The following is a 17,270-nucleotide window of genomic DNA, read 5'->3' on the forward strand; positions in this document are numbered from 1 at the left end:
AAGGGGACTCTGGAACCTCTGCCACAGCGGCCAGAGAACCAGAATCTTTCAGGATACAGGGCTGGGTTTCAGGAACACTCATCAGACCGGACTGAAATTCTGAGATTTCTATTATTTTGACCAGAGAATCATAATTATCCATGTTACAGGGCAAGACTTCTGAAACATTCAGAGGACAGGGCTGGAGTTCCTCGGCTGTTACAACACTGGAGAGGGACTCAACATTGGTTAAATCAGACTGTGTACAGGGCAAGGTATCTAACACAATTGCTGACGAGGACAATATTTCAATGGCTTCTGCTTTGCTGGGCAGAAATTCACCAAGTTTTATTAGAGCAGACTGTAATTCCAAAACAGCTGCTAGACAAGTGAATATTACTGCAACACCAACTGAGGTAAGCAGTGCCTCAGACCCTTCTGCTAGAGGGTTTGAAATATCCAAAGTACTGGGTGAAGCATAAGACTCTGCGACCACAGCTTCACTGGACAGGATCACTGAACAGTCCATATTGCAGGGCAAAACCATGGAAGCACCTGCTGGACAGCATAATGATTCTGTGACCTGAGTTTCATTGGAGAGATCTACTGCACAATTCATGGTACAGGGCAAATTTATTGGAACATTTTCTGAACAAGGTAATAATTCTGCGATTTCAGGTTCACAGAGCAGATGCTCTGAGCTATTCACGAAACTAGAGCGAGGTGTAGAAACAGGAAGATCAAGACACAATGTTTGCGCATCTGAATCACCATTCATTTGTAAAATTGGAAAATTCAGATGCTGGGGTTCTGAGGATTCTAGACAGGATTGCTGGGACTCGGAAACTGATGTAGTGCATCTATTGGCAGCTGCTGGATCAGACAGGAGTTGAACTTTATTAACACAGGTAATTTCTGCAGAAGTGTTTGCAGAGACAGGCAAGATTTTTCTGGTGTCTGTTTCACTGAACAAAGAGTCATGAGTACTGGCTAGGCTGGAGTCGGAAGTCAGCAGGACCTCTGGATTCTCTGCTGAGAAATTTGCGCAGGGCAAGGTTAAGAATGCATCAGTGGCTTCTGTTTTACTGGTAAGTAACACTGAGTTATCCATGGTACAGGGTGGAATTGCAGGAACTTCAATTTCACACAAAAAGAGCTCCGAATCACCTGCTGAATCAGCCAAAGGTGCTGAAGCAGGCGGGTCAGAACGCCAAATTTGCGAATTCGGAGTCACAAAAAAATCATCCAAAATCAGTTCCCACACATCAATCAATGGAGCCACAAAGTCATACTCACACACACCAGTTTTTATTAGGTTATAGGCAGACTTAATGCATGCATTCAATACCAATTCACTTTTTGCACTGTAAAATTGACAAAATGAACTTGAATCATTCTTCCATTCATTGACCAGAGCTTCCATCTCTCCTTTCTCAAATGGAGGATTCCAAGCATACTTAACAGGCAGATCATGGTTTGCAGATATGATTGTAGCAGGGACATATATTGGGTTAATTAGCAGGTGATTGGCAGATTCCTTATTCTTAAGAATCTCCAATACCTGTAGCAAGTGCTGAACTGTAGTGTATGCAAACTTTCCTTGCTTTACAAATAAGTTGATTTGTTCAATACTCTGTAATATCTCCTCATAATCATACTCAGATAATTCTTTTAAACAAAAATCTTTATTTTCCCTAGCCAGGGAGGAAAGTTCATTAGTAGTTTCATAAGTCCATTTAACTCCCCTGAAAGACAATTGCATTTCATTATCTGTTAATGGCAGAATCTCATTATAGGTCTCAGTCGCTAAGGATAACGACTCTGCAGATCGGACACGTTTCTTAGAACGTTTGCGTTTGGCCTTAGACCCTGCTGTTTTCCCTGCTGTTCTTGGTGATTTATTCAAGGCTGCAGGAAAATTATCAGTAACACTTTCTGCTTGCTGAACATTTTTGCAAACAATTGAAGGAGTAGCTGATTGACCTGCTGCCAGGAGTTCATTAAGAGGAAAAGGCAATGGATCTATGCGCAACCAGTTATGGATCACAAACGCTAGAAATTCCAGCGGTCTCTCTTTCAAATCGGAATGATTGAGAACATCAAATGCCCACTGGAATAATTCCCCTTTAAACAAAATATAACTTAGTTGGAGTGCCCAGGTTGAAACAGGAGTCGCTTGGAGATCAGGATTGGCCAGGAACCTGGCACATTCAGAGAAAAACTCATTTTCTGTTTCAGAGCTAAGTTCTTCAAATTTCTTAAAGGAACAGGAACCATAATTAACAGTGTCATACTTTCTGGAAATCCCCCCCACAATGGGGATTGGTAATGGGGTTTTCATAATGTAAGGCTTGGTGGTGTATTCTCCACAGTCAGCATGCAACGCATGAGCTGGCGTGGAGGAGGTACACACACTAGCACAAGGAAACAGGCTATCCCTAGTATAGTGGAGGGGAGGACTGACTCCAATAGGAGATTGTGGCGCACAGAGCCGGTGCAGATCTGACAGCCACAAACAAGGCTTTCGTTATAACGTCTCAGCGCAAAGTAGCGCTGAGCGCATAAACCAGAACTGAGGAGATCAGGACAGGTAGACAGAATGAACGCTTGCTAGCTAGCGGCTACTTAGCGACAGCAAGCGTCCAAAACCAGACAGACTGGAATGAGGCAGCCAATGCGATGCGGCGATGGCGTGCCTCACAAAGACAGGACAGGACAGTCAGAAAATAGCAGGATTAAGATAGATGAACGTAACACAGTCAAATATACAATAAGTATGTTTTCCTAGCGTATTACAATTACAGCTATCAATGAAACTATTTGTAACGTCTGACTAACATATGTATATATCGGCAATGAACCGATATATGACATAAGCAGGAACGCTGACTAGGAATGGAGTAACACAGGGAACAGGACTCAGAAGGATTCGCTATCTCTTCGCAGAGATGAACGCAATCCACAAACGGTAACAGAACAGGATTCAGAAGGATTCGTTATCTCTTCGCAGAGATGAACGCAATCCACAAACAGTAACAGAACAGGATTCAGAAGGATTCGTTATCTCTTCGCAGAGATGAACGCAATCCACAAACAGAACCAGGAGCAGGGTAACTACCTCAGCACGGGTGGTCACGGTACGCGCAACCTACCAAAACGTGCTGGAAAGCTGACTAACTGCACACAGGATATAAACAGTTCGTGTACGTATACATCAGCGACACTGATGTATCAACGTAACACAAATACAAGGAAAATAATAAACGTGCTGGTATGCATATATATTGGCAATGAACCAATATATGATGCAAAGACCAGCAAAGTATCTTTATAACAAGAAACACGATCGGGGGCTAAAGCGACAGCAAGGCAGGCTTAAGCTGAAGCTATGAAAACCCAAGGAAACCCTGCAGGAAGCAGATCTTTATACTGAGGTCATCCAATGGGAGCAGACATGCAGATTCCCACACAGGTGAATGATAATCAGTCACAAGCTGACAGCAGGGAAAGACAGACAAAGCTATGCAGCTTGCATGGAAATAGATCAGAACTGCCTGAGCTGCAGCACTACTACTTTCAGCAATAGCTGCTGCAGCAGCGATCATTACAAAATGGCTGTTTACAGCTGTCTGTAACAGCCAAAACAGCTATGAGCAGCTACATAACCTGCCCACAGTACAAATGTCACCATGTAATAAATGTCAGAATGTAAATCTGGGAGAGGAAATATTTTACAATGAGCAAACACTGACTAAATCATTTATACATAATTATTGTAAAAATGAAGCACTTTTTTATTACATTATTTTCACAGTATATTTGACTGTGTTACGTTCATCTATCTTAAAAGGAAATAAACATGACAGCCTCCATATAGCTCTCTCTTCAGTTCCCCTTTAAAGAGAATCTTTAACCAAGGATTGAACTTCATTCCAATCAGTAGCTGATACCCCCTTTCCCATGAGAAATCTTTATCTTTTCTCGAATAGATCATCAGGGGGCTCTGTATGGCTGATATTCTGGTGTAACCCCCTCCCACAGTGTGATGTCATGACCATGGTCCTGACAGTTTGCTGTCTGTGAACCTTGCTGCATTGTGGGAAATAACGGCTTTTTTCCACTGCCAAGCAAGCGATATTTCCATCTGTGCAAAGAACTCTCAGTAAATGAACAGTCCCACACAGATCACCTGGCAGGGCTAAAGATGTCACCACCAGTGATACATTTCAGAATGTAAATCAGGGAGAGGAAAGATTTTACAATGGGCAATCACTGAGTAAATAATCTATAAATGAATATTGTAAAACAATAGCAATTGTATTTGTTATGTTATTTTCAATACAGTTCCTTTTTAAATCCAAGCTGGTTATTATTATTAGAAAGCATTTTCATTATATCCTGAAATTTTGATGCAGGATTGATGTTGAGTTTCCAATCTTCTCCTTCCTGACTTTCATTTCAGTAAATTCCAATAAATTGTGTTTTATATTAAAATAAACCCATTGACTCATATGCAATTAACTTTTTCTCCTGTGTTTTCTCCTCAGAGATAATTTTTAATCCTCTGTTTAAAATACCATTTCAGAACTCTGCAATTGAAAAGGTGTCAAAAAAGTGTAAGAGAACGCGGAAAAGCCGCCGCGTGTACTGCCGACAAGGCGGCTGATTCCGCGTCCAGCGCGGCGGTTTGTCCGCAGCAGCATGCGTTCAGCGCAGCGGTTTCTCCGCAGCAGCATGCGTCTGGTGTGGCTGGGTCTGTTAGTTCACATAGGCTGAGGAATACGCGCGCGCGCTTTATGCCAAACGGAGAGGGATCAGCTGACCAGGTAGGTCAGCTGATCTCAAGGCAGCTGACTATTGGTTGATCACATAGGGGTGGCGCTAGAGAGCGCTGCTCTATATATAGTCACTGCTGGGCACTTTCAGGTTTTCTGCCGTTGCGAACACTTACGTGGAAGCACTCAGACCTTAGTCAGATCCAACAGTGTGTTTGAACCAGGAGGACCTGGGAATTCACACTGAGCCAGATTACTTCTGTTTGTTATTGTATTATCATTCTGTTATACCTCAGACTAGTTCCAGGGTGTCGAGACCACGGACCTTACTCCCAGACTAGGGACTCTGTATTATCATTCTGTTATACCTCAGACTAGTTCCAGGGTGTCGAGACCACGGACCTCACACCCAGACTAGGGACTCTGTATTACCATTCTGTTATACTTCAGACTAGTTCCAGGGTGTCGAGACCATGGACCTCACACCCAAGACTAGGGGCTCTGTATTACCATTCTGTTATACTTCAGACTAGTTCCAGGGTGACGAGACCACGGACCTCACACCCAAGACTAGGGACTTGTGTTAACATTCTGTTATACTTCAGACTAGTTCCAGGGTGTCAAGACCACGGACCTCACACCCAAGATTAGGGACTCTGTGTTACCATTCTGTTATACTCCAGACTAGTTCCAGGGTTTAGAGACCACGGACCTCACACCCAAGTCTAGGCATTGTTTGATATCTGTTATGACCTGTTGCATTTCTGACTCTCCCTCTGCTTTCTGATTCGGTACCTTGCATATCTGATTACCTGTTGCCAAACCCTGCCCGCTTAGCTCACCTTATCCGCATTCCAGCGTGCGCTCCACTGACGTCACTTCCTGCATCGCCGTCCACTTACAATACAGTGGGCGGCGGTGCTCTGCGTTTCTGAATGCATTTCCTGTATGCGATTTTCCATGATCATTCACAATTTTTTGGATTGTGATGCAATGTATTTAGTGAGGAAATGTAATGCTGAATGAAACGTTTTTGCCACATTTTGCACACATGCATTTATTTACATGTAAAATTTTGCATGAAACTAAGGTGAAACTTTACTCATTTGTGTTTCATGGAACTGAATCATTAAAGAACAAGCGACACCCATGCTAATATAGAAATAAAAAACACATATATAAGTAGATAAATACTACTACTTACATAACAGATGTATTGTGCTATCCACGTAATGATTCCTGTGAATTTTATAAAGGAAAAGCAGAAAATCCTATTCTAGGCAGTGGCCATCTTGCCAAGCTAATGCTGACATCATATCCTCCCCGACTCTTGTTTTCCCCCCTCCCTTCTCTTGCTCATTGTGTATTCATTAGCTGCCCTCCTCCCAGAGTCTTCAGACACTCCCACTGAGGTGTATACTAACAACTGCACTGTCTTTTTTTTTATTTAAACATCCAATCACTGAGTCACCTCAGCCTTGCTTGTAAACACAAGTGATCAGAGGGTGTTTCTGATAAGCCGCTAGGAAGGGAAATAAATGGAAGAGGAGGAATATATTATAGATAAAAAGAACTCCCAGCATTCAACTCTTTGACACTGTTTGGCACTAGGGCCAGTGCTCCTAAAGTATGTGATAACTCCAAACCATAACAGCAGAAAAAGTTTTGCAAGTTTTGAATACAGGATTAGCATCTTTATCACTCAATACACTCAGACCAGTTGCTGTTGAAAGTTGATTTTTATGGTGACGATACCGCTTTAAACTAAAGCGGCCATGAACTCAGAACTTCCTTTCTGCTCTAAAAGATAAACAACAGCATGATAACCTTTAAAGAAAAAACATTTATTTGCTACAGCCAATACAATTCCTGCAATAAATCTGTGGTGTGTCTTCTCCTGCTTTCATGGAGGAAGACATAGGGTTAACATCTGTGTTTACAAATAAGCTTCTCTGCCGACGCAGCAGAGATTAATTAGCTGACACAGCTGAGAGATCAAATTACAGTTATGATTAGTCACAAATGAGGGGGAATTAGACAGGATAAACTCTCTAAATGCCTAAGGGTACAATTATTAATGTTTTTCTTCTGTCCTATGCAATAACTCAGGTCCACTTTAAAAAAAAAGTTTCATTATTAGAACATAAATGAAAAAAAACTTTTATCAAATCAAACGCCTATATCACTGCTGCAGATTGGGATGCTACAATATGAATAGTCGTATTTACAAAAGGCAACTTGCGAGCTCCCCAGGGTGCCAAGAGGGAAGACACGCAAAACGTAACAGAACTATGTGTCCTGGCAACATATGGTGGACATGTTTATATGGGAATGCTCATGAATATTGAGTCAAGTCACAGAAAGTACCGAGTGCATTGTTCATCTCCCCAGCATCCTCTATCAGACTATTATGTTTAGCTGTAAATGACAGGTGCACTTGAAATGACTAACTCCCCTGACTGCAGCTTGTCCCTGAGCTCATCTGTTTCCAAACACAAGAGAACGGGCGGCAAGCCAAACATGGGGGAAGCAGAGGAAACAGATGTAATGAGTATAATCTTTATTCATGATCTCTGGATGATGTATTCGCTGCTCATTCCCAGCACTCATCTCACTGGAGGTTTCTGTCTTCAGAGGATGGTTTTCCATTATTTATACACCTCTGTAACCCCTCTTAGGCCTGGAACCCACTACAAAATGCTATCGCTAATCGCAATCGCTAGCGTTTTTAATGAGCGTCTTGTAAGAGATTTCATGATCGTTTTCTGGCGATTTTGGTAGTGATTTTAAAAAGTGTAAGCATTTTGCCAGCAATTGTGTAGCGATTAGCGTCTTTAATTCTGATTGGTCCTTTCAATTAATCCTAATTTTTTTACAGTGTGCAGTGTAATTTAAAGTGTCCCCGAGGTGACATGTGACATGATGATAAACATAAGTATGTACAGTACTAAACATATTAATAACCAGGCTTTTTTACTTGTTTTATTTTGCTGCCTGAAAGAGTTAATTTTTAAGGATGGAAGTGACAGCTTCTGCCTTGTCATGAACATAGTAAACATCACTGATAAGCAAATTACAGTCATAAAAGTTTTCCTGGCAGAATCAATTTTTCTACATATTTGAGGGCAAAGGGAGAGAGATGTATTTTCATTTAGTGGCACTTAATAGACTGCCACTGAGCAGAGACAACAAAACATTCAATCTACTTTCTAAATGTTTAAATATAAAATAAAATCCTGGGACATCTAAAAAAGTCATTTTTAGGAGTAGTAGGATAAATACAATTGTTTATCTCATCCATTTCACTTCAGGTTCACCTTTAAAACGCTAGCAAAATCGCTCTGTGTAGGTTTTGACGAGCGATTACGCCAGCGTTTATATACTTTACATTGCAGAAACGCTAACACTAAACGCTAAAAATGCTGCATGTCCTGCGTTTGCGATTTTGGAAAATGCAATTGCTGCAGTGGAATTTGGCCCATCCATTAACATTAGCTGAGTGTTTAGGGAAATCGCTAGCATTCTGAAAACCTCCCTAAACCTCACAAAATCACTCTAGTGGGTTCCAGCCCTAAGGTGTACCCTCTGGACATTTAAAGGACTTACGAGGCCAGCCAGCCAAAAATAGATCAGTACCTGGGTGCTTTTTGTCCTCATAGAAGACACCATCCGCGCCCTCCATTACATTCCGCCGCTATTATTATTATTAGTACTTGCCCCAGGTCAGGTCCCGACCCCACCACACAGGTCGTTTCATTATTCCCCTCCAAAGATGGCTGCTGAGCTGAGCTGCGGCTGGGCAGTATGCATGGACGCGAGTGCGACTGCTCAGCTCTCAGCCCTCCTCCAGCCGCGTGATGTGAGCGATGTGAGCACGCCCGATGGACGCACAGGAGGACGCGGGGAGCGACGACATGGCTGGAGGGGGGCTGAGAGCTGCACAGCTGCACTCGCGTCCATGTGTACTGTGCAGCCGCGGCTCAGCTCGACAGCCATCTTTGGAGGGGAATAATAAAACGACCCATGCGGTGGGGTCGAGACTCGACCTGGGGCCAGTACTATGAAAAGCAGGGATGCTCATTCGGATCTCGGGTACCTGATTTAACCCTGGTATCCGACCTTTTTCTATTATCCGGGTCGGATCCGGATTCCAGATAGTTCTGCAGATATCCGGATAGCTATCTGCAGATAGTTTCACCACCGATCCGGATACCCGCGGATATCCGAATTACCCGGACTACCCGAATCACAGATTTAAAAAAATCTCTCTCTCTCTCTCTCTCTCGCTCTCTCTCTCTCTCTATTTCTATTGAATTGATCATAATGGTAGTATGGTACAATGATGCTAGGCCAGCTTCAGCATGTAGTGTGGCTGATGGTCTAGTGGGTAAGACAGATACCTACTACACACTGAGTCCTGGGTTCTAATCCCAGCTATGGTATGTGTGTGTGTGTGAGAGAGAGAGAGAGAGAGAGAGGGGGGGAGAGAGAGAGAGAGAGAGAGAGAGAGAGGGAGAGAGAGAGAGTGTGTTGATGGCTACATCTGGCTCACAGACAAATCAGTAGGGGTTGATTCACTAAGCTAAGCTACACTGCTCAAGCAAAGTAGTGCACGCTACTGCTGTAGCATTCACTACTAACTTACTCGCGCTACCCCAAAACGAACAGCTGCTCCAAGTCAGCTAGCTAATTGTACAGGTGTTAGTCAGTATTTCTCCTGACTGGCTCTCGGGGAAATTGCTGATGTTGCTGAAACCCAAGAGAAGCTGAAGACGCATCTGATTCTTCTGCTGCCCAGCCGATCAACTGTATACCCATTACCATGGCAACAGGGATGTGAGCCCTACTACCCCAGTTTGAAACATATTGTATGGCTCTCACGGAATTACATTTTAAAATATGTGGCGTTTATGGCTCTCTCAGCCAAGAAGGTTCCTGACCCCTGCTCAATGGGGACAAAAAGCACTCAGGTACTGATCTATTTTTGACCGTCTGGCCTTGTTCTGTAGATTTAGATTATGCAAGGTGATTTGAGAAGTGTGTGAGGAACATGCTGCACTAACCAGTTCCCCACTAAGAAGTTTTTCCCCTTATGGACCAGAACAATTTTCACATTTCAGTGTTCCTTCCATTTACCCGCCAATAACTTTATCACTACTTATCAACAAAATTATCTATATCTTGTTTTTTTTTCCGCCACCAATTAGGCTTTCTTTAGGTTGTACATTTTGTAAGAATTATTTTATTTTAAATGCATTTTAATGGGAATAATAGGAAAAAAATTGAAAAAAATCATTATTTCTCAGATCTCAGCCATTATTATTCTAAAATAAAATTTGTTACTGTGGATAAAACCCACACATTTTATTTGCCCTTTTGTCCCAGTTATTACAACATTTGAAATATGTCCCTAGTACAACGAATGGTGACAATAATTTATTTGGAAATAGAGGTGCATTTTCTCAGTTTTGCATCCGTCACTAATTACACGACCTTATTTGCAAAAATAACAGTAATGTACCCTCGTGACATACATATTAAAATATAATAAATATTAAAATAAAAATATATATATATACAGTATATATATATATATATATATATATATATATATATAGATAGATAGATAGATAGATAGATAGATATACTTTTTATTTTGGTAACTGTGGGAGCGTGGGGATGGTAAGGGGTTCATTTTAATGGGGGATTTATTTATTTTGATTTAATTTAATGTATTAGGGTGTTGCCTGCTTTATATTCCTGTGTACTGTGAACAGTACACAGGAAATAGTGTGTGTACGTTTTCACTTTCATTTATCAATGATCACCGGCATCGCACTTTGATCAGTGAATGGGAATTGTGTACACTGCCGAGGGGGGAGCTCACGGTTGCTCGCCGCGCATTAGATGAAGAAGACAATTATCTATGCCCCTGGAACGGGAACAGTCTTCCTGCGGGGCATAGTGGTTAAATCCCAACTTGGTACAACAGAGAACTTGAGATCAAAGCTGGCCATACACTTATAGATTTCCACCCAATGTTCCAAAACAATCGATTCCTTTCTGAAAAGAATCGATTCACAAGGAATCGATTCCTATCATACACTGCACATCGATTTCCAATAGATTCTAACAGGGTATCTACCATATTGAAAATCGATCAAAAGGCAGAGCTGCACTGTTGACTTCAAAGCTAAGCTATAGGCCATCAATCTGCCAATGCTCTTGCCGTTTTACATTTTCCATCCTGTTCGATCGATACTTTAGATTTTAGTCAAAATTGATCAATCAAACATTTTGGGGAATCGATTCCCAGCAGATGAATCGAATTTGCAAGGAATTGAATAAGAACATTGATGTGTATACAGACACCGTTTCTGGGCTAGGGAACAAGCGTCAGTAAGCTCAGAACCCTGGAAGAATAAGGCTATTATTGGATGGATCAACTGCAATCCAACCTTGCAACAGGGACTATTCCCATTGGTCCACCACTGAACCAATAAGAATCCTCCCTAGGTTCAAATACAGATATGCAGAAATGAGAGGGGCAGTAGCTGAGGGTAAAGAGGGATAGATAAATTTAACTGTAGTATTCATGAGGCATTAACTTACTCTTTTTTAAACAGTACAGTAACGCAGTTTTCCTCGTCGGTGCTTGGGCCCTCACAGGGTTTGCCCCCATTGCTCGGTGCAGGATTGTTGCACTGACGTGATCTTGTTCGAACTCGTGAGTCTGAGCATGAGCTCCAGGAGGACCAGCAGTTCCAGGAGCCATCAACTGCCACTGGAGGAATCAAAAGATCAAAGCAATGTCAACCACTGATGATAAACAAGATCACTTTCAGATAGTGAGCCAGTGGCATAGCTAAGGAGCTGTGGGCCCCGATGCAAGTTTTACAATGGAGCCCCCCAAGCACCCTATACATAACAATTGATACGGCACACCAAAACCTGCCAATGGCAACTACAGTGTCAGAGGTGCAAGAAGGGGATGGGGAACAGTTAGTTAATGATTACCACTATTCAAAGTATCTATAGAAGTGATTATTATGAGCACAGGACCAATAGAGAGCTAATACTGTAGTTGAAGGAGGGCCCAGATGCGGTCGCTACCTCTGCAACCCCTATTGCTACGCCCCTGTACTGAGCTACAAATAGGTAACTAGTTTCCCTCTGTTGAGCAAGCTGTGCTGAAATAAATTCTGCAGTCAGAACACAACAAACGTTTCTGCTACAATGCGCTGAATTTATCCTTCAGAATAATATCTTCACATTCAATGAACAAGTTTACCATCAGATTAGCGGAACGGCGATGGGGAGTTCGTTTGCCCCATCGTACGCTAATCTCATGATGGGTTACCTCGAACAAATGAAACTCTCCCCTGGCAACCAGTTTTTCAATAATATAGTATTTTACAGACGTTACATTGATGACCTTATTTTTATTTGGAAAGGCGACATTTCTACCATCCCACATTTTATTGATTATCTTAATTCCAACCCAGCAGGGTTACAATTTACATACCACCATCACACATCTTCCATAGAATACCTTGACCTTACCCTATACATCGAATCGAATCACATCAAAACAAAAATTATTTCAAACCGGTCGATGCCAATAATTACATTTACTTCAAAAGTTTCCATCATCACCCCTGGATTACCAATACACCATACAGTCAGTTCAGGAGAATCTACAGGAATTGCACAGATTCATCACAATATGACATCCAATCCAATATCCTCACCAAAAAATTCACGGACCGCCAAAATCCTAAGACCTTGATAAAAAACGCTAAATTTAAAGCCAAACGCCCCAACCCCCCGAGTACTGATGCAAAACGAACTAACAACACAGGCCCTCCAAGGTTTATCACTCAATACAAGGCCCAGCATTCGCACATTCGTGACATTCTAACCAACAGATGGGAGATCCTGATGCAGGACCCCTTCTTAAGACCGCTATTACCCAAAGCACCATCCATCACATATAGGAGAGCTCCCAATCTCCGCAACATTCTTGCACCCAGTAAACTGCGTCCGCCCACACAGCCCCTGCCCACTCATTCAGAACCACTCAAACCAGGCTGCTTTCCATGTAACAAGACCCGCTGCACAGCCTGCCAATTCATCAACACTAGTGTATCATTCTCTTCTACCAGTACCAACTGCAATTTCCCTTTGAAAAAACGGTTTACTTGCGACTCCAAATATGTCATCTATCTCATCTCCTGTCCGTGCCGGCTCCAGTATGTGGGGAGAACCACCCAATTAGTACGCAGCAGAATCGGACAACATAAAAGAAATATCATTAAACAATTTCCCCTTCACAGTGTGTCACGTCACTTCAGCACCCATCACAACAGCAATCCACTGCTATTCAATATTACACTGATTGACTCAGTGGATACAAGAAAACCGAATGCATTTAATCTCCTCAAAAAACATGAAATGTTCTGGATACAGACATTAAGAACCCTATCCCCGGAGGGCCTTAACGAAGTTATAGAAAAAATCCACTAACCATCCCTGTCAAAAGTTTTGCTTTTATCTTGGTCGCTCTCTTTTTTTTTTTTATATATCTTATCTTCTATTACTGATGTTTATTATTATCTTCATTATGACTATTATTATCATCCTTATAATACAATGATAATTATTACAGCTGCAAACATTTGTCTACAATATCAAAACCGTAGACGGGATTATACACTATATATTACCAGGCCTGGACAATTTTTGCCAATGGCCTCCTCATATTTTGGATATATTACAATTGTTTTTATGTTTTTTATGTGTTCTTCGATTTTATGCTTATATCTTCATGTCATATTCACATTATTTTTTATTATAAATGTTTATTATTTTTTATAATTTTTATTATATTTTTTATATATATATATATATTTATTATTATTATTATTATTATTATTTTATTATTTTTTTATTAATTCCAGAAGTATACACTATTTTATTACCAATTGTAAAAAGTCGGGCATTGTTCATGCTTTTATCTTCATTATCTTTCAGCATGTATAATGACATTTGAAGTTTTCACTGTACTTGTTCTTTACATCCATATAAAATAACCTGATATCATTCACATTTCAATCCCAATAGCAATTGTGCCCACTGTCAGATGCGTACCTATTATACAGCCACCAGGAGATTTGTGCGCAGGGTAAAGCCGATAAACGGCTTACCCTGCTCCTGCACAAGTCCTGGTGGCACTAATAATGTGGCTGTCCCAGCGTGTGTACGCCACCCGGACCGCTCCTCTCCACACATTATAACTTCCTTCCTGCTATGCCTAGTCTCCGCCCAACATGTTTTGTCTCATGACGTGATTTGTAACATGATATCGCACATCGTGTGAGGTTTTGTTTTATTGAAAACCATCAGCTACTGCAGAATAATGTGAGCATACATTGCGTGCACATTTTTCACATAGACACGCATAGTCCCATCTTTAACCTCCCTGGCGATAACCCCAAGTCAGGAGTGGAAAAAAGAAGCCTAGAATGGTTATCTTGAACCTGACTCAGGTTGCCGCAAGGAGGTTTATGCAGAGCCTGAAGCACAGCGGACTTTCAACTCACCTCCTCCAGGATCCAGACGCTGGCAGCTATTATCCTTCCGGTCTTCGGAGGATCTGCATCCGTCTGGAGAGATCGCCGTCTGTTGTCATGACGACAGAGATCTCACTATAGGGTTACAGCACCACCCGGAGGACGGAGGGATAATTGCAATCCCAGGGAGGTGAGGAAGTACATGGCTGCCGCAGATGTTGCTGCAGTATGATTTTTCCCTTGTTTTGGGGTCTAAAAGTGTACGAAAAAACTGCATCGCTTTTAGACCATAAAATCATACAACCAGCAAGGTCAACTAATGCAACAAATCCAGTCTTTTTATTTTATAAAATAATTTTAATAAAAATTGTCTGCTATTGGATAACAAGGGCTGCTGAAAGTTGGCTGTGTTTTGTGAGGTTACAATGAGAATATCTAAAAAAAAAATACAAGAAAATGGAGGCAACCAATCAGCTGGAATGTGTGCCATCTGTTTGGTTCCTGTTGCCACCCACATCTGTTCTGTTTACCAGCTTGCATAAATTAGACATATCACTTGTTTAAACTCTCAGGACTTGCCCGATTTGTAGTCTGGCGCTTGTTTTTCACAGCTCTGCCCATATGTGCCAGGCTGACAGACGCAAAGACACTCGGTCTCCACCAAAACCGTCTTGGCGTTATTTGGGCATGGGGTACACTGGCATGGGTCAAATCGCTCGAGATACTCTTGAAATGCCCTCAGGAGGTTGTATCTCTTTGTTGCTGCACACGGAAATCCATGGATTAAATCCACAATCGGTTTTAGCTGTAAAATTATTAAAACGAAAGATAATGTGTTATCGTATGAAAAGTAAAAAATAAAAGAAAATAATACTCTCTAGCTTTATCGTGGGATTATACTCCAAAAGCTAACATTTTAGGAACTGCTAAGGAGTTGTGTGGACCCTCCTCACTTGTTGCCCTGTCGCCTTTGGGACTGGTTAGGCCCCGTTCACACTTGCGGTTGTTTGCCAAACGGACCGGATGACCTGACCGGATCCGGACCGGATCCGGATCGGAACCGTACGGTTCTGATCCGGATCCGATCCGGATCCGGTCAGGTTGCATCAGGTGTTCATCAGGATGCGATCCGGATCCGTTTGGCAAAAGTAACGTAAAAAACAAAAAAAATGTTGGGGTCTGGGAGGTCAGCAGAAGGGGGACCTGTGGAATCAGGCCCTCTGCTGTTTAGCACTCACCTCCACCTGCGACATGCTGCCAACATCTCCGGATCCGGATCCAGCTGTGCTGCTCCACTCCAAAATGCTTGCCCACGTGTCCCCATCCAATATCGCTGCAACAATCCGCATAGGAAGTGGGGTAGAACATCCGGATTTCTCAGCCAGTGTGTTGTGCGCTCTCCGGTTCCCATTGGTTTGTATTGGCCGGATGGTGCAGTCCGGCTCCGCCCCGGATACGGCTGCCGGAGGAGCCGGATCAAAAAATAGCGCATGTTGGAACGGAGGCCGGAGTCCGGATCCGGCCCGGATCCGGTCCGGCTCCGGTCCGGCAGAACGGACGCATGTGAACGGACGCATAGGCTTTCATTGCTATGTCGTGCGTCCGTTCCGTCCGTTCTGCAAGCGGTGCGGCTCCGGCACGGCGATTCCGGACGGCCACCGCTAATGTGAACCAGGCCTTATCCTCGGTCCAGCAGTGCCCTTTCCTTGTGAAGTGTAGCAGTTTTGCAGCTTTGTTTTGGCAATAATGACATTTGCTTTTGCCAATGACAAGAGATAAGCAAGCTTTTAATGCCCTCTGTAGTGAAAATAAAGGTTTTTACACACAGGAAATATCAAAGAGTAGCTACTGAAATTTTAGTTTTGAGAGGATAATCCCACTTTAAAACATGAATTCATATAGGTTTACTGCACAAGGGGCATGGTTCACTAAACTGTGATAACTCATATCATGGCGGCGCTAGCATTTTCGAATCGTGAAAATTCGCAATTCCGTGCAAATTCGCGATTATCACGGTTTAGTGAATTAAGACCAAAGTAAGAAACTAGTCCATGGAATAATCAAAAAATAAATTAATAAAAATGAGTGGTTATAAAATGCTCAACAAAACAAAACTAAATATCAAAAGTGTAATGTGTCAACTACGGTATATCAGCTGACAATAAGCAAATACAAAGGGCTTCATTCACAAAGCTGTGCAAACTGTTTAGCACGGGTGTGCTAAACAGTTAGCACGTGAAGTGCCGTTCGCTGACTTTTGCGCGTGCAAAGTGTCGCGATTTGCGCGATCGCGGACTTTTGCGCACGCAATTTCCCGCGAACGACACTTCACGTGCTAACTGTTTAGCACGCCCGTGCTAAACAGTTTGCACGGCTTTGTGAATCAAGCCCAAAATGTACAAACATAGGGCTTGATTCACAAAAGAGTGCTAACTGTTAGCATGGCCGTTTTTCGCGCTAAATCGTTATCGTTTTCGCGCGCAAACACAAATTTCCGTGCGAAAACGGTAATGATTGCGCGTGAAGATTCGCGTTTGCGCGCGAAAACGTTTAATTGCTCGAAAAACGGCCGTGCTAAAGTTAGCACTCTTTTGTGAATCAAGCCCATATTATTAAGACTTAATTACAACAACAAAAAAAATTACATTTGGATGGGACAAATTCATTCACAGGGTAAATAAAATACTTTGAAGTAAGTTACAGACAAGTTAATGTACGCAGTTGTTTCCAGGGGCGTAACTACAAACCACTGGGCCCCCTGCGATACTTTGGATGCCCTCCCATCTCCCAACGTTCCCCCCCCCCCCCCCCCCAGCTTTCTGTTTCTGCACAAGTAAACTAAGAACCAATGTTATTCAGTTGGCTAGTGCGCACTTGATTGTGTTTTCCCCATTCAGATAAAAACGGACAGCAGTGAAGCATCGTAGACATATTCTCTATCAAT

General features: G+C 42.4%; 1 protein-coding gene across 1 annotated transcript in view; it reads right to left on the reverse strand.

Annotated features, from left to right (window-relative positions):
- The window catches only part of C6 (complement C6), a 141,121-nt gene that overhangs the window by 41,976 nt on the left and 81,875 nt on the right, over positions 1-17,270 (reverse strand). The window contains exons 11-12 of the mRNA XM_068250916.1: positions 14,906-15,131; positions 11,367-11,538 (exon numbers count right to left, since the gene is read on the reverse strand). Of these exons, the coding sequence (XP_068107017.1) occupies positions 11,367-11,538; positions 14,906-15,131 (398 nt within the window). The remainder of the gene's footprint in view (positions 1-11,366; positions 11,539-14,905; positions 15,132-17,270) is intronic.

This window comes from Hyperolius riggenbachi, chromosome 1 (assembly GCF_040937935.1).
Source record: "Hyperolius riggenbachi isolate aHypRig1 chromosome 1, aHypRig1.pri, whole genome shotgun sequence".
Classification (NCBI taxonomy): Eukaryota; Metazoa; Chordata; class Amphibia; order Anura; family Hyperoliidae; genus Hyperolius; species Hyperolius riggenbachi.